At 32.7% G+C, this 18458-nt stretch overlaps 2 protein-coding genes across 2 annotated transcripts; one reads left to right on the top strand and one right to left on the bottom strand.

Annotated features, from left to right (window-relative positions):
* Positions 1-1817: 1817 nt before the first annotated feature.
* Positions 1818-5856, top strand: LOC146538957 (uncharacterized). Its single transcript, XM_085185701.1, has 2 exons — positions 1818-1975; positions 2488-5856. Exons 1-2 carry the CDS (start codon positions 1949-1951, stop codon positions 5701-5703), a joined length of 3243 nt encoding a protein of 1080 aa, XP_085041827.1. The 5' UTR covers positions 1818-1948; the 3' UTR covers positions 5704-5856.
* A 292-nt stretch (positions 5857-6148) lies between these two features.
* Positions 6149-17760, bottom strand: LOC146538956 (paired box protein Pax-7-like). The gene is made up of 6 exons (XM_085185523.1): positions 17344-17760; positions 16206-16378; positions 14656-14796; positions 13908-14016; positions 7719-7915; positions 6149-7131 (listed from the first exon to the last, which is right to left on the bottom strand). Exons 2-6 carry the CDS (start codon positions 16293-16295, stop codon positions 6424-6426), a joined length of 1245 nt encoding a protein of 414 aa, XP_085041649.1. The 5' UTR covers positions 16296-16378; positions 17344-17760; the 3' UTR covers positions 6149-6423.
* Positions 17761-18458: the final 698 nt, after the last annotated feature.

The raw sequence follows: 18458 nt of genomic DNA, 5'->3' as shown, positions 1-18458 counted from the left end.
AATAGTTAAGAAAATAAAAGTGTTATTATAATACAAATATTATTAAGTGAGCAATGACTAATATTAAAAAATCGGTCAAGTGAGAGTCGGACTCTCCCACAGAAGATTTCGTACCAATTTCAGGATTGTAAGTCAACAGGAAGTACGTTACGAACTGTTCACTATAAATAAATTATAGGTTTTGTATAAAAGAATAAAAGATAATTCTTTCGATTGCGTTAACACAGAAGCTTGGTTTTTTCTGATCTAAGGGTGCCCTCCAGCTCGATGGACCGACGACCTGAAGAAGGTTGCTGGAGGATCAGGAGCTTTGGCGCACCCTGGGAGAGGCCTATGTCCAGCAGTGGACCCGAAAAAGCTGATTAGATTGATTGATTGAAGGGCGCCGTAGATGTGGTAGATGTGAATATTTGATATTAATTTCTATAAGGGTTCAGATTTTCCTTTTTTAGATACGGAACCTTAAAAATATTCTTTTACAAATATGTAGTTATCTAAGAAAATTTTATCATGTTTAACTTTTGTGGTGGGACTTATATCTATTAAAGTATTTCCGCTCTTTAAAAACAATGAATGTAAACAATGTAATCTGTAAAATAGCGATTTGAATATCGTAGACTTAACTGTTACGTAATTTCAAATAGCCTTTAAGTTACGACTGTTTGGATTATATCCTGAATTAGTCAGCTATACACTATTTTTGAAGAGTATGAAAAAGTAAGGAATTTATGGGAATTCTACAAAGATCTTTTTATTTTATTTTAATTTTAATTTAACAAGTTGTTGGCTGGATGATTGTCAAAATCAATGGTTAATGTTGATGTAATAAAATTTTATGATTTTAAAAAGTTTTTTTTTGTTTCTTGGTGAATCCCTCACATAACAGGGTAGGAAGATGGAACTTAGGAATCTACTAATGTTGAGACACTTCGTTTCCCACTTTCCAACGAATTCTGGAGGAATGTTGAGTGACGGAATTGAACACCCGCACGTTACCAAAACGAGAAAATGAAAATACTAAATATTTCTTTCCCCTGAGTGGGAATCGAACCCCCAATCGTCAGTTTACCACTGCGTCATGATGGTCTCTCAATCAATTTATTAAGTCGGGCAAATAAAAATTTTGTAACTATTCATTTTACTATAAAACACATAGCTTACAAATATGATCACCGGTCGCTAAAATCATAGTGTTGATTAATTTTGTATATTAACGTCAATGAGAATAATGTTGACCGGGAATGGTTTCCTATATAGGTATAAATGTTTTATAGGCAGTAGGAACCTGGGAACCTAGTGTTAAGACATTCCCATTAAGAATTCTCGAGAAATTGCGTGTTGAGTGGCGAAACTCAATGCTACGTTTCACCTGATTCCTTAGAGAGAATAAATGAAAATATTAAATATTTCATTCCCTCAAGTGGGAATCGAACCAACAACCGTTGCGTTTACAGTCACATATTTGTGCCACCGGGCCATGACGGTCTCATATAAAATCTAGAAATGATATTACAAAAAATATTTAACGTGTAATAGTTAGTTAGTCAATACATAAAAATATATTTAAGCACTGTTTACTATTTAACAAATTTACATTTAACAGCCACAATAGGTTCATAATCATTAACTAATTAATTACTTTAAAATCTCCATTTCCTCTGCAGTACCTATTAACATCATCATTACATCCGGTTGTTTGTTTTACTTTCATTAGACACTACGCTAACGAGTGTTTGCTGTGAGTCAGTTATGCGAAAACATTTTGTTTATTCTTGCCTCTGCCAGTTATCTTTAAAGGTATTATCTATCTTATCTTCCATATTGTTGGGTCGTGTATAAAAATGTAGCTTTAACGTTTTCTCGGGTATAGTAACGAACGACTTCAACTGAGTAGTTAGTTCAGTGACGAACGAATTTATTAAATGAAAAATACGATTTGTTAATCAAAATGAGGATCGCGGTTTTACTTTTGATTGTAAGTAGTACTTTTTTATTTTCCTGTGTTTAGTTATATTAAAAAGTTAATCGTAGTGTTATTTTGGTTTTTTAGTTTATATAATAGAATCGTTAAGGCTTAAATGATCTTATAATTTAGTAAAGTATATAAATAGTTTGTGTCTATTTATTAAAATTTTATTAAAATGTTTTATTTAGTTGAATGAAAGTTTAGATTATTTTGATAAATTAATTTTTTCCTTAAAGAATGGTTTTTAAATATGCTTATTTCTGTTTAATTAAATTGTTTTCTGCTGTGACATAATATTAATATTTAGATACACGGAAAATATTAGGAGAAATATTAACATGGAAACTTTTTCAATTAATATTATTATGTTTATATAGTATTACTTTTTTTGTAGAAATTTAATTTTCTTATAAATATAACACATTGATAGATTCGTAATTTGTAAATTCTTATGAATTACAATATTTTACATTATACATCATTATTATTAATTTAATAATTCTAAATTTGTTACTTTACAGGTTGGATTATGCATTGTAAGTGCAAAGTATTTGCCATATGAAAATGAATCCAGTGTGTTACTAAGAAATCGAAGATCAAATTCTGAAGAATCTAGTCCATCAGCCGAAAGTAATAACGACTCTAATAATGATGATGATGATGATGATGATAATTCTAAAGAACAATCTTCCAACAAAGAAAAACGAAAAGAAGAGGAACAACGGAGAAAGTTGGAGGAAAAATTAGCAAAAGAACAACGTAAACAAGAAGAAAAACGAGAAAAGGAGGAACGGAAACGTCTTGAAAGAATAGAGAAGGAAAAACGTAAAGAAGATGAAAAAAATAAAAAGTTATTAGAAAAAGCTGAAAAAGAAGAGAAAAAACGACAAGAAAAACAGCGCAAAGAGTTAGAAAAACTTCAAAAAGAGGCTTTAGGTCAAAATTCTGATGAAGATAGTTTCTTAGAGACTGAAGAAGAAAATTCAGTGGAATTAGGAAGCATCTGGAGAAATCATATTTATATCAAATACGGTCTTACATTAGCAAGCACAAATGCTGAAAAGAAGGCAGCGCTCGATAAATATTTAAAAGAAGAACTTGGTCTTAATTCAAATAGTACCCAAAGTGAGCGTCAACAGGCTATAATAAAACTAATCGAAACCAGATTACAAAATGATACTGCTTCCAAGGAAGCTATAAGAAATCAATTACTTAATCAAATCAATTCAGTAACAATTAATAAATTACGTAACAAATTAGATCATAACATAGAAAAACTGAATAACAAAACTAATACTTTGAATAATGTAACACTTCCATGGGCAAGTGTAGCACAACAGAAATTAGAAGAGAATAAGACGTTTCTACAGTCGATTTCACAATTTTTATCAAACATCTTGCCAGGTTGGGCACCACAAGCTGAGAATCTCAATTCAAATTCGTCATTAAAACAAATTGCACAAGGTAAAAAGAATGAAATATCTCTCTCAGGAAGTGAAGTCAATAATAAGTCAGTCATATCTCCGAATAATGACATTTCTGGACAAGGAAATGAAAATGATATAGTGGAAGCTAACAATTCACCAGTTAAGTCTTCGGGAGCTAACAACAGTTCACTGAAATCTGGTTCGAGTAACGTGGTTCCTGCATTAAGTGATGATAAAATAATTGGTCATAATAATAAGCCAGTTGAGCCAGCTAATAAGAAGGTAGACAACGCTTCTAGTGTACTTGGTAGTATTGACAATACACTCAGTAATGTAGATAACGCTAGTGAGTCTTCGGCCGTACCATCCATAGATCTTGAATCTTCTGTCTCAAGTGGTCAGCTGTCTAATAATGAAAATGTTTCTGCTATAAGCAGTAACGACAGTAACAGCTCATCTGTTAATACATCTAACGACGCTAATGCAGACAGTGAAGTAATAAGCCAATCTGCTAGTGATATTATTCTGCCTAACTCCAGCAGTGTGCAATCAAATAGTGTACAAGCATCAGTTTCTAATGTTGTTAGTGAAGTTAGCGTAACCAAGAACATAAGCGCTGAGCCATCTAATGGGGAAATATTAGACAAAGCACCAGGTGATACTAATAAAGACAGCAAGTCAATTGCAAATCTACCTGTGAATGATATTGTTCAACCCAATCTCAACGAGTCTTCGTCAAACAATGTTGAAAAATTAAAAAATAATGCTAATCAAGATATTGAATCTAAAATTAACGGTGAGTCTGCAGGAACCTCTATTTCTAATGTATCTGATTCTTCCTTCAATAACGAAGTCAATAGTTCCGTGAATGTCAAAACAAACAATGATATTAATAAGAAATTAGATGTAATACCAGCAGCACTACCTTCTGTAGATGTTCTAGGTGTTACATCTAATAATAGCACTATCAGTAAAATAGCGTCGAGCGAGAACAAAATAAGCGTGGATAGCAATAACAGCAATATTGATTCTTCCAACATTGTCAATGCTGCATCTCAAAACATAACCTCAGAGTCATCAAAATTGGAGAAAGCAAATAATGATATTATTGTGAATAATGAAAACAAAAGTAATATTTCAGAATCAAATGTTAATAATGGATCTTCTCTAAACAATGATATTGTAAATATATCTAGTACTGTGGACAAAATATCAGCGCTTCCATCAGAATTAAGTGATATTGCTTTACTAGAAATCGATATTAGCACGAGTAGTCCTAGCATTGTAGAATCCACTTATGATGTAGAAAGTTCAACATCATCTCAAAATAATGAAAATAATATCAGTACTACAGTCAATGTAATAGAAATTGTGACAAGCTCACCCGTACATAGTAATATATCGAATTCTCTTAATAATAAAACAGTTCAAGTCGCCAATAATATTGTGACTGACTCTTCAAACATTTCAAAAGTTTCTCCAGCTGTAAGCGTAAACGTTGTTTCATCCAATAATAAGAGTGAAAATAATACTCTTGTTAATGAAGCAGAGTCTGGTAATGTGAATCAAAATTCTTCATTATTAAGTGTCCAGAACGTAAGTTTAGCAGGAAATCATACTAGTACAAACGATGTGGCTAATGTTGGAATTACAAATGAGACCAATATACCAAAGTCAGTTGTGTTTCTCAACAAAAGTTCAAGTATCGTCAATATCACTGAGAGTGTTACTAAAAATTCATCTATAGATAGCAAGATTTTAATAAAAACTAATGAAAACAATAGTAACGCTATTGCCTCAAGTGGCCCTGTAGTAATTGCTGATAATACTACTGTTTCTTTAAGCCCAGAAGTTTCACCTGTCGTTACAAGTGCCAATGTAAGCATAGCTTCCAATAATAGTAGCAAAAATATTAGTGAAATTGTCCAAGGCACTGATAATTCAAGTGCATCAATTGCAAGTAAAAACGTCACGACAGAGTCAAACAATTCATCTTCAGTACAAAAAGTAGCTAATGAATCAGCTGTCAGTGTTGGAATTGAAGCTTCAACTGAACCTGGCGTAGGTGAAAGCACTATTACAGATTTAGAGGCACTAAGTACCTTAAGTGAAGCTATAAGTAATGTTAATACAGCATCCAGCAATGTTGCCACCGAATCCTCGTTATTCGATATATCTTCTGTTCAGACTGATAGTTCTCAGTTACTCAGCACCGCGATTCCAGATCCTTCAACCTCAGCACAAGCCGATGGAGTTACCCTACCCGCTGAACTGGGTGCCTCAGTTGTTGAAATTTTACCCCAAGTATAAGAAAATGTAAAATAAATAGTAGTAACAGTGTAAATTATTAAATTTGATTACGTCTTATATTATACAAATAATCTTAATGTATAAAAATGTTTTGACGATTTCGGTTGTTATAGTTTATAGTATATATAGAATTAAAGAGCATTTATAAAATTATTTTAGTTTTGATTATTTATGTATTTTTAAGTAATTGAAATATTATATAGTTATGAGTGAAAAAATTTTGCACATAAATATGATAAGCCTCTTAATGCAGTGTTTTAAATATTTATTATAAAGAAATTCTGTTGTTTATTAAAAAATACCTGCTTAATTCGATATTGATTGATTGATAATTGTTTCATATATTTTGTCATTGAAAACCATTTAAAGCACATATTAAAGAAAAGTATAATTAAAAAAATAAAACTACCAACAATATTATTACTATATTATATTGCGTGCTTAATAACTTACTTTACAATTTTGGTATTAAAATAGGTATCTATAAATGGAATGCATTTAGAGGTAATTTTCACAATCGATGCAAATGCATCATATAACACAATTATTGTGCAAAGAAATATTCTTATAATTATAAAATTATTAGTAATTATTAATACTATTAAATATTATTTAAATAAAATTAGCTATATGTATATTTACAGAGATATAGCTTTAAGCTTTTAAAACAAAGTTTTGAAGAAGGTACTGACAACTTGTATTGTTTCAATATATTTTTTGTCAAATCCAGTATTTATTGGTCGGGTTCCCAGGATTGGTGTAGCTGTGCTGATTAAGAGGATCAGCGCTTATATTGGGGAAAGAATAAGGATCACTCATATATTTATAGTCACTCGATAGTCCAGCTAGGCTCATGTTGATGGAATTATTTGATGGGCTCCAATTAGAGGAGGTTGGATCTATAGGAAGTTTTGAATAGTCGGGAGGAACTTTTGGGTAATCACTAGTAGACAAATCTTTATATTCATTTGCTGTTTTCACGTACACGTCTTCCCTCTGGTCTAACACTTCATCACTAACAATTTTGTCTTCCGTTTCTGCGTCTTTGGACATGTAAGGTTTATTATATACATCATTTGGATATCGTGGATATTCGTTCCTAGGCGTGTTTACATCTAATATCTGATTGTGAGAAGGAGCACCGGAAACTAAATGACTGAATGTGGCACCCGATGTACTAGGAAAAGCAGCAGATTGGAATGCTTGGTTTAAATGTTGAGACTGTGCCATTAATTGATTGTAATTTGCATACTTTTGGTGATGCCATGCATCTGGATGTTGTGGATGATGCTGAGTTAGTGAAGGAATATCTCCAGGAGGATAAGGACATGGTATTTGCGGCATTGGTAGTGTTGAGTAACTTGCAAGTGGAGTTGAATTTGAACCCGTGTTTTTTCTCAGCCGAGCTCGTCTATTTGAAAACCAAACCTGTAACATTTAAATTTATTTACTAATCAAATTGTCTAAAATTTTAATTAAAAAATATTTTTTTAGAGTCACTGTATCTTCCACACAGCAGGGTATCTAATGTTAAGACAATTCGTTCGATATTTACCGCCAAATTTTAGAGGAATTACGTGTGTAACGCCTCTAGTTGGCTCGACGCACGAGCGAAAAAAATGGAAATATTAAATATTTAATTTGCTTGAATAGGAGTCGATCCCACAACCTGTCGTGTTTAAATCCACACCTTGTTCCCCTGCGCCACGACTGGCTTCATAATAGTAATGAAATAAACATTTAAAAAAATTAAATTAAATCAGCTTCACGCTGTATCCTGCACACAACAGGGTAGGCAAATGGAACTTAGTGTCAAGACACCCCACTTTACGCCGAATTCTAGAGGCATTGTGTTTTGTGTGGCGGAACTTAACGCCGCGCTTTGCCACGACACCAAAACGAAGAAATGAAAATATAAATGGAAATAAATATTTCGTTTCCTCTTGTGGGGACCGAACTTTTAGCCAAAACTGTTCAAGAAGGTCAACTTCTGTTCAAGAATATTATTTCTTTACCTGTATTCTGGCTTCAGTGAGTCCAGTCTGTAATGCTAATTCCTCTCTAGTATACACGTCAGGGTATTGAGTTCTGTGAAATGCTCTTTCTAATGCATCAAGCTGTTCTCCCGTGAAGGTGGTGCGAGATCGACGCTGCTTACGCTTAAGTGTCAAACCGGGCTCGGATTCTATGTCTGAGGAGTCTGACCCTCGGCCTGTAAAATAGAAATATATTATGTTATAAGTAATTATAAAACAACTAGCGACCCTCTTGCGGCTTCGCCCGCTTTAACTACTGGATTATTCATGTAATGTATGTTTGCAAAGCACTTAAGAAAATTAATGAAACCCTAATGCAACCCGCATTTTCGTAGTTTCAATATGGATTTTCCAATTGTTTTACACAGCAACGATTTTTTAGTAGGTACCGTAATTTTAAATCTGTGCTACTAATCTTTTCAAGTACTTATTAAAATATATTTAAATGACTCTTTTTAGATAGTTAAATGACTATTTTTAAACGGAAGAAATTATAAACAAAAACCTACCTACTAATAACTACTACAAAAAATGTGAAACCAAGTATATCGCGCTTAAATAATACATTCAGCTCCAATTATCATTGGATAATATGCAGGTAAATCAATCTGTAATCAATCAATCATGCTAAATCTTCGTTGCTTTAGAGGCAGCCGGGTTTTTTTTTTCGAGCTTGTGGTTAATGCTGAAGGGGGTATTCTGTCCCTGATGAAAAGCAAGCACGACGTGGCTGCCTGTGAGGATAATTAAATAGAATGCATGGGCCGGGAATCGAACCCGGGCCGCCCGCGTGGCAGGCGAGCATTCTACCACTGAACCACCGATGCGTGTAAGGCAAGCGGGCACGGCGGACGCATGGCGAGTGGCGAGTGGTTTTTCTGTAAAACTATTCGCAATTTCGAAATATTGTAAAAGCAAATTTTATCTTCGTTTAACGTAGAAAATTAATAAAGTACTTTAAAGGATAAGGATTAATACCATTATGGAAAAATATCCCTCACAATAAAAAATATATTGAAATTATTATTTTTAGACAGAAAAATGATCACTACACGTTATTCTTAAAAAATACGAATATGCCGTCGCGGACTTTTTTGTAGATCTTATTAAGAGGAACAATACTCCACTACATTTTTTTCATGTAGTACTTACCATTAAAGCAGCGCATGCGCGAAAGTGTCTCAACGGTTAGGACTTTATACACATTTATCGTATTTATGTTAATTTATATAAGAATGTACAAATAATAAACTATATATAAACCTTCTACGAAAAACACTCGACTTAATGGTGAAGACCGCGTCAAAATCCGTTGGGTGGTTTAGAAGAAGAAGAGTTAGAAACAACAGACAGACACGAAAAGCGACTTTGTTTTATAAGATATAGGATAATCATAAGAAAGAGAAGAAAGAGAGTCCAGTCGTGGAGCAGGAGCGCACATGTGTGACTGTAAACGTGACAGGTTGTGGGTTAAATTTGTAATAGAGAAAATGTTATATTGAATATTTTCATTTCTTCGCTTCTATTTCAAGTCAAAATTCACTTTTTTTCTTTTCACTTAATACGTAATGCCTCTAGAATTAAGAGGAAACTGGGGAGCGGTGTGTCTAAATACAAGGCTCCCTCTGCCTACCCCGCACTTGTGGGATTCGGCGTGAAGCTGACAAAAAAGAAAACTAAAATAAGAAAAAGAAATGAAAGAGTTTCTTTATAAGCTTTACGCGTCGCTGCTAAATGTAGAGTAGAAATAGAGAAGTAGAGAGAATAGAGTTTTGTTAATGTAGTTCTCTTTGGTCTGCTTCATATAATGATGCCAGTCTATATTTAATATATAAGTAGCAATCAAGGTTATTTAGAATTATTAATAGAAATCCGTCTTAATTCCTTGTTATAATTTATTTGACAACGCCTAAAAGCAATTTGTCTTCATCCGTTTTTTCAGGCACCCGTTATTTATTAGCAATTTTTTTTTATAAAAACCTACATCAAGTATTAATTCGCCCAAATCAAAAACCGTCGGTCGTATACGGTATTATTAATCGGTAGCGGTATCCTACGGAAACAGATTAAAAAAGTGCCTTTGGAAATACAATACACGGCTTTGCCCTTAAAACCGATTTTAAAAAATACGTCTTATATTAATAGCCTTTTGAAAGAAGTCAAAATTGAATGAAATGAAAAAATGGAGGTTCTGTGTGGAGGAATAAGAACACCCAGCGCGGCGGCCCCTTTGTCGGCCTCTTTGCCTTTCGGGTGACATTTTGGCACTATTCAATATTTTGGTGTCGCGATCTGGATTTATGACACGTAAAACGACAACGCGGTTTTAATGTGTTCTGTATGCTTACAGAAGAGAAATGAATTTGATAATATTAAATTTCTGCCTTAATAATAGTTTTGGATTATATAGTATCAATTTTAAATAATATCGCGGCGTTAAGTTCTGCCACTCAACACGCAATGCCTCCAGAATTCGGCAGAAAGTGGAGAACGTGTCTTAACACTAGGTTCCCTCTGCCTGCTGTGTGCGAGATATAGCGTGAAGCTGATTTTCTTTTTTTAAATAACATTTTGTGTGACATATAAACAGTTTTAATTTAATTTAAAATTATAAATATATTTATGCAATATTTAAACCTAAACAATACTTTCACATCATAATCACAATATAAAATAAAAAGTCTATAATCATAAAAATGATTTACATAATTCAAATTCCCCCCGAGGTGCCGAGACATAATATTTTAGCCTTTTTTTGTTCTTTCGAACATAACATATACGGTTAACTGATCTAGACATTTGTGTGGACCATAAAAATTTTAAATCCCTAACACGTGGTAATAAAGTTCACTTGAATAAAGAAAGGCATAAAAATTGGGAGAGTGGGAGGTTACCCAGGAACCCTATAGGTTAGAACGGGATGCAGTTTGGCGATTGCCGAAATGTGACCCCATGGAGACGGCATGATCAAAAGTCATAATTTGGAAGTTGAAAGAGCAGCGACGGCGGTTTAGCACCTTCATAATCTGGTTTCATTAAAGCGGAGACCGCCTTTGTTTCACCGGTTCGTTCTGATGTTAACAGATGGTGTGCCGGATTAGCACGTCTCGTGAATTGTGGGCGTGCTTTATTTGCCATTTCTTATACTCTTGACGTCGTTATATTAATTACGATATATCGAATTCACTTTTTATTTTATGTTATGCAGTACTATATTATATAAGAAGTAAAGTTAAAATATAAATTTTAAATTTAAACAAATGATTAAGTATTTGTTTAAATACTATAATTAATAATTTGAAGTACTTTATATTTAAAGTCTCTACATTTTTCTGGTCGCTTAGTATAAGTAGAGTATATATAACATAAATTATTTAGACCACTGTATCGTACGACCGCATAGTTGGTGCATACTAGCACGCTGGGGAAGTCTAGCTTAGCATAAACCTACCTCAGGAATGTAATGTGAAATTATTTCTCATGTTGAAACTAAAATTATATGACCTAAATTTCCACCGGCCAGTTTCACCGGTTATGAAAGAAATTTCAGATAAGTAATTCTAATAGAATTTTTTTATATAAAAAAAATAATTAAATCAGCTTGACGCTGTATCCTGAAATGAGCAGGGTAGGCGGAGGAAACATAGTATTAAAACACTCCGTGCCCCACTGTATTAAGTGGCAGAACTCAACGTCGACGTCAAACTTTTGCCTTGGTGTCAGAAAGAAGAAATGAAAATATTAACAAACTAATAGTAGTATTTATTTTTTAAATTAAAGGTTGCCTGGTAGAGATCATCTATGGGTGATAAGGCGGCCTTTACAACACGTTTTGTGTTTTGTGTTTCGTTTTAGTTAATTATTATCAATTATGGTGTAATAAAATAATAAAATAAATTAATAAATAAATAAACTATGATTCATTCCCTAGAGTGGGATTTGAACTCACAACGGTCTCTTATGTATGTTTAATGTAAACACAAATTACGTTAATAGTTTTCACCATGTGTGGCAACGAACATGTAATAACTTATACTAGGTGCATCTGAGATTACCGCCGCCGTGACATCCGCTGATTGTAACGACCGAAGTTATTATACAAATGCTAGATACTATCATTTATGAACTTTTGTATTGTTCCTTCATATTGTGAAAGTGTGTATTTGAAAAATGATATATTGTAAATAGTTGTAAATAGGTTTTACGTTTAAATTTATTGTTATTGCTTAGTTAAGGGTAGGCAGAAGAAACCTAATGTTAATACACTCAGTTTCTCACATCTGAAGGGATTACGTGTTGAGTGGCGGAACTTAGCGCTGCGCTTAACCTCGACACCAGAGCGCAGGAAATATTTAATTACCTCGAGTGGAAATCGAACTCACAACCTGTCGCGTTTATAGTCACATGCTGATCTCAATTATATATTTATTTACTTATGGAGATAATTTTAACATGTACTCTACTCTATGCAATTAATATGTGTTATAATTAAAGGAACACACAATTAATAAATACGCACGTTGCAGGGCAGTCAAAGGGAATCAGGAAACCTAGTGTTAAGATACTCCGTTCCTATCAAGACACTTCCGTTGCCCACTATCGAGGCTAAGATCAATTAACTCACAACCTGTCACGTTTACAGTCACACGCTTGTGCCTTCTTGCTGTTATTTTTTAAATATTATTTAAATTGGTTATTTAATCTTAAAATTTTGCAAAATTAACAAGCAAATCAGACGCAAAATCCATACCTATATTATAAATTCGAAAGTAACTCTGTCTGTCTGTCTGTCTTTTACGCAATCAGGGCCAAACCGCTAGTTTAATTATGATAAAATACTCATATAGAGATTCTTGAAGGTCTCGGGATGAACATAGGATACTTTTTTTTCTCATATTTGTAATATTTTCGATATATACCAATATATTAAAATACTTATTAGTTTGACATGCAATTTATTCCGCCATGTAAATAACAACCATCGCTAAGCGACCGTTGCTAAGCAACGATTTGCAAAGTTTGTTGTTAGAAAACGTCACCCAAAATGAGCTTAACGCATCTCTCTATTGAAAACTGAAAATAATTTCATAAATATATTTAATAAATATTATATTATATATCGTATAGTTCAAGCGGGCGTAGCCGCGTTCGGGTCCACTAGTATGAATATAAAAAACGATTGTTCCAAATATTATATATGAAAAGAAGAAACGAGTTAAACAGCCAAAATTTTGTCAAACGAAATCTTTTTAAACGACAATGAAATAAATTAGATCGCTGTACCTGTATTGACGGAAATTTGGCAAAGGCACAATTAGCAAAGTGGACAATGAGGTAACAATGACACTACAACCAAAACACGTTACATATATTGTGGGTATTTTCAGCACTACGAGGCACCGCGGGAGAGCGGACACCTTTGTCGGTGCCTTTGGTACCCTCGCCGCCGAGAGTTCGGCAAACACCAAGCTTGGACATCAAACTCCAATATATCACGCTACAATGACTATGTAAGATTTGTGTGCGGAAATTGATTTTTTGAACGTGAGAAAGCTTTGACAGGTTGCGCATCCTTTGCCTTTGCGAAAGCGCCGACCAAATGGGAAGTTATTGTGCAATTCTTTAGTTTTTTTTGGTCCTTGATACAGAAATCCGATTTCGTTTTCATGTTAATGGGTGTTTGTGACTAAATTATTTTTTTTATCAGGTTCACGCTATATCGCGATTGCAGAAGGGAAGGCAGAGGTAGCCTAGTGTTAAGACACTCCGCTACCCACTTTTCACCGAATTCTGCGTGACGTCAAAATGATTCCTCGAGTGGGAATCGAACTCACAACCTGTCGCGCTTGTGCCCCTGGGCCACGACTGGCCTTAATTTAATTTTTATTTACATTGTTTGTATAGTTCCTGTTCTTTATGAATAAATTACTTTTTTACCTTATTATAACATACTTAATTTAAATTTTAAACATTTGTGTAAATATTTTGTAATTCTGAATATTTTTTATTCACATATTAAACAATAAATTTGTAATAATAATATGAATATATTTTTATCTTTATGTTTGTATTGTTTTTGGGGCGGGTAGCGAATAATTTTTACACCATTTTAATGTTTAAAATAAAATAAAAATGTTTAAATATTATGTAAATGATAATTTTACTAACCTCCAAGTATGCCGTCTATGCTGTAGTCTTTCTTCCCATCTGGGTCTCTAGCGCCGCCTCGTAGTAAACGTGAGATAGAGGATATGCTAGGCGGGTCCGATATACCTTCCTGAAAATATTTTAGTCATTTATTAGTGCTTCTAAGGTTGAAATTTTTGAGAGATTCGATGGTAAATTTTTGTTATTTCAGTATTTCGTTGAAACCGCCGATGGCACAAGAATGGGACTAAGCGCGATAGTTCTGGGTTTAATGCCCCTTTGGGAAAATGAAATAATTAATATTTTTATTTTCTCGCTCTGATCATGCGAAAGAAATAGACAGTGAAAGATTTTGAAAGATTTTTTTGGTACCTTTACGTTGTAGCAAATAGCAGGGAGGCAGAGAGAACCTGGGAACCTAGTGTTAAGCAATACGCCGTTTCCATTAAAACAATTCCCTTCCTTACTTTCTGCTAAATTCTAGAGGAATTGTGTATTGGGAAATAGAATACGTCACGCTTTTATCTCGTTAAATGCAAATAAAAATATTAAATATTTCATTTCTTCAAATAAGAATCGAACTCCTTAACTGTTGTACTTGCATTCACACGTTTGAGTTCCTGCGCCATAACTGGCCTCATATATAAAAGATTCTTCTACAAGACTCTACATTTTACTGATTATAAACTGACTGACTTTAGAGTTAACTTAAAGTCTTCAAAAGTATTATAATAAACAACTTTTATAATATAATATATAATTCAATTACTTTGATAAGTTTTTCTCGTATTTCCCACGAGAATATGCCCGGATTTTGCCTCTTCAGATCTTCTATTCTAGCTTCAACTTCTGGAGTAGCAACTCTTGGCTTTGATCCACCGATCACGCCTGGCCTTATCGACCCTGTTTCCTGTGCCAACAGATTTTAAGTTTTTTATAATTTAGTATGCCTTTTTCTATTATATTTTTTGAGATAAACCAATAAAATTAAATTGATAACTATGTTATTATCATATCAATTAAAATTCCTACTGATGCTAAACGCTATGATCTTGACTGACCTTATATTTTTTAAAAATATTATAGAGGTTTTTTTATATTAGTATTATATATATATATTATATATATATTAGTATTATATATATATATATACCTTTAGGTCACTACTGTTGTTTAGTAAGATAAATTTATTTTTAATAGAATAAAAATTTTGATACGAGTTTTTCTGTCTCTGTCTGTATAGTAGGTAAGCACACACCTAAAGCACATTCATGCAAAATTTTCTTTAATGTACGTATATACGTAGCATTTTATACATATACATAGAATGTATTAAGTAAAAATTATAATTTTGTAAATAAATATTTTTGAGTTAGATCTAATATCCCATAGTTTGACAGTCTTAAAAGATTATAAAATATTTTTTCTATATTATATACGGTTTTTATCATCTTCAACTGGTAAATACAAATACTTTTTTATATTAACATAGATATACTATTAATTTAAAAATAACCTCATGGTGCGTGAAATAGACTTCCTGGATAAGACAATTGCTATTATAGCGTTGGTGAAAATAGACCTTCAGGCTTCACTGCGCAGGAGTCAATAGCGATTGTTCTCTTCTAGGGGGTGTGTTCAGAAGGTACATATATAAAGTTATATATATAAAGTTTATATTACATACAAATAAAGGAAATTACAATACTACATATATAAATATCGTCGAGTTCTTATAAGAAAAACTGTATGTAGAAAAGAGGAAATATGCAAAAGCTTAGTGACGACAAAAATATACGTTTCATTTTAATACCTAATTACATTTATTTAAAAGTACCTTGGAGAAATAATTGGTTTCCTATATTACCTTGACTATATAAAATGAATTACAAGGATTTGTTAAGTTATAATTGTTTGGCAGTATCAAATTTTTATTAAATAACTTAGAGATGTATGTCACAAACATACATACTCTATATCATGGATTTACTCGTTTATTATAAATTTCTCAATAAATGCAGCAATTTAACGATATAATTTAATAAAAAATAGTCGACATTATTACTTAGTTATTTTTATTCAAACACCTTTTTACGTGCAAATAAAATCCATTACTAATGAATAACTTTTAAAAGGCAACACTTTTTAATTTGCAATTGGGTGGCTATTTAAAACTACTTATTTAGAGTTTTTTTACAATTTTATCTATTTTGCAAGACAAACATCATTTAATTTACAATGGCCGAATCATTCGGAATCCGTGAAACGATTTGTGTGTACACAATGTCTATAATGTTTATAAAGACCTGGTTTTCTAACCTGGTATCTATTCAGGATTTTCGAGACGCAGCCGTGCGAGACGCGGAGCTGACGCGAGATGACGCAAGGCCGGACGCCCGCCGCTGCCATCTCCACTATCTTTAACCTGATGTGGTTTGGAAGAGGGCGACCGTTGATGAACAGCCCACCTAGCTGGTTGACGCGACCTTGTCCTGTAATATAGGTGTTGTTTAGGATCGTAATAATCAAATACTAATACTAGAATTATTAAATAACTAGTAATAGCGGTAGATATATATACTATTAGATTACTAAGTTATTTTGTTTGAATATTTGAAAGTTTAGGCAATAGTGGGTATATAAATGAAACTAAAATGCCATACATAGACAAACTGCTGTAAGGCCTAATGTCAAATTCAAATCTTTCATAGTAAAGTATTTTATGCCGCGTACATTATATTATATTCTCAGCTTTACGCTGTATGTATGTAGGGAGCTTAGTGTACTAGACACTCCGTCTCTAGTGCTAAGATACTCCTTACTTTCCGCCGAATTCTATATTATATTCGCAATTTAATTAACAGTGACGGCAATGACAGATACAAGTAAACTAAAAGAAACTAACTATGCATTTCTAGAATTAAAATAAAGACTTTATTTAGTTTTCAAAAGTTCCTTTTTCTTTTTTGTGTTAAACAGAATTCATTTATTATAATAGTAGGTACGTATATTAAATACAGATTGTTAAAACATTGTAGAGGTCGTTTTAAAGTTATGATAAATTACTTCGACTTTACAATTCAATAAATTATTTTAAAATTGTATATTATTTTCAATTTTATATTGATTTCGTTATTCAAATTGATATATATGTGTTGTTTTTGTAGGTTAATTTAAAGTCTTAGTAAAGATTAATTTATGAAATTCATTTAATATATTAAAAACAGTAATTAAGAGTACAATTTCACGCTGTATCCCGCACACAGCAGGATAGCTAGAGGGAAGCTGGTCTTAAGATACAAGAGTACAAATATATTGACGAATTCTTATAAATAACTCACAATGTAATCTATATGAAATTTTTCTAAATAGAAAAGCAAAACAATATAGACAAATCACATAGATTCTATCTAAATTTGTATAATATCAAAGTAATTACTTATATACCCTTACCTACCCACACATCCATACCATTTTGGTGGCGTTCCATAATGGTATGAGGGTTACTGTGGTACCATCGATATCACGCAGCCACTGAACTGTCAGTTCCACTTGTCCAACCAGAAACCATCACACAAAAAACTTAGCTCAAAACTTCAACACCCCTATCACAATATTTACTTATATTAAATTAAGATATAAACTCATATTTTAAACTAGTCTTCAAATACGTATTTACATAATTAAAAACGACATGTTTAAATTAATTTTATCGTAAATATTATAATTAAACTGAGATCCATAGACGCGTTCCTTAGAAGAGGTCAGTTTTTAGACTATACCCGAGGTATCTATTAGACGGCGGTGTCTCAATAATAGAAAAAAGATCGATAGATCGCGTTATCTTTTTTTCTGCGCGTGAGTGCAGCTGAGGAGGTTCTATAGGACTGAGAGTACCACTGTGTACGTACGGATAGAATGTAGCGTGGCTGTGTGCGTGCTAGAGGCTCTGGCGTGAGGTCGGTGTGCTTGTGTGTGGGTGAGTGCACATGGAACACACCCACCTGTGGAAGTGTGTGCCTTGTGAAGGAACCAAGTGTAGAGGGATTTGGGATATTAAGAAAAATTGGCTTAATTGTTTTTTTTTTAGTGAACGTAAAATATTACTGCCAGATTCTAGTGATAATGATAACAATTTTAATTAATTTTCAAATATTGATATCCTAAAGAATATATAAAGAATAATAATTACAGAAAAAAAAATACTGAAATGTGTTTTCATATAATTTACTTAGAAATTTTATAGTACAGCTATTTCAAGCAATTTACAAAAAAAAACTAATTATATTATTTGAATATTTTAATAATTATGATATACAAAATCTTTGTAGGGTGTCCTAATATTTAAAATAAACTGGTAAAATAAAAAAAAATGTCACCCTAGCGCTTTACCAAAACAGACGCGAGCGCAATAGAGGGGATTAGTTCTGCCCATTCATCGCGAGAGGAACAGCCAAACATATATGCGTCTCTTTCCAACTTGCTTAATCTCCTTAATCTACAAATAACTATATATTTCGTAGTAATATAATGAATAGTTATTAAATAATTAATACAATTCCTTCCTGGTGT

The sequence above is a fragment of the Heliconius melpomene genome, chromosome 5, assembly GCF_056956725.1.
Source record: "Heliconius melpomene rosina isolate 202511_hmr_F chromosome 5, ASM5695672v1, whole genome shotgun sequence".
In the NCBI taxonomy this organism is placed as follows: domain Eukaryota; kingdom Metazoa; phylum Arthropoda; class Insecta; order Lepidoptera; family Nymphalidae; genus Heliconius; species Heliconius melpomene.
The sequence above is the reverse complement of the archived record's forward strand: the minus strand, read 5'-3'. Positions and strand labels throughout refer to the sequence as shown.

Coding starts and splice junctions, on each gene's coding strand:
- LOC146538956 (XM_085185523.1), bottom strand. CDS start 16,295: ATGGCAGCGGCGGGCGTCCGGCCTTGCGTCATCTCGCGTCAGCTCCGC. Junction 14,797..16,205: donor AAATCCTGAATAGATACCAG/GTTAGAAAACCA, acceptor CTGTTGGCACAG/GAAACAGGGTCGATAAGGCC. Junction 7,132..7,718: donor TCACTGAAGCCAGAATACAG/GTAAAGAAATAA, acceptor TAAATGTTACAG/GTTTGGTTTTCAAATAGACG.
- LOC146538957 (XM_085185701.1), top strand. CDS start 1,949: ATGAGGATCGCGGTTTTACTTTTGATT. Junction 1,976..2,487: donor TCGCGGTTTTACTTTTGATT/GTAAGTAGTACT, acceptor GTTACTTTACAG/GTTGGATTATGCATTGTAAG.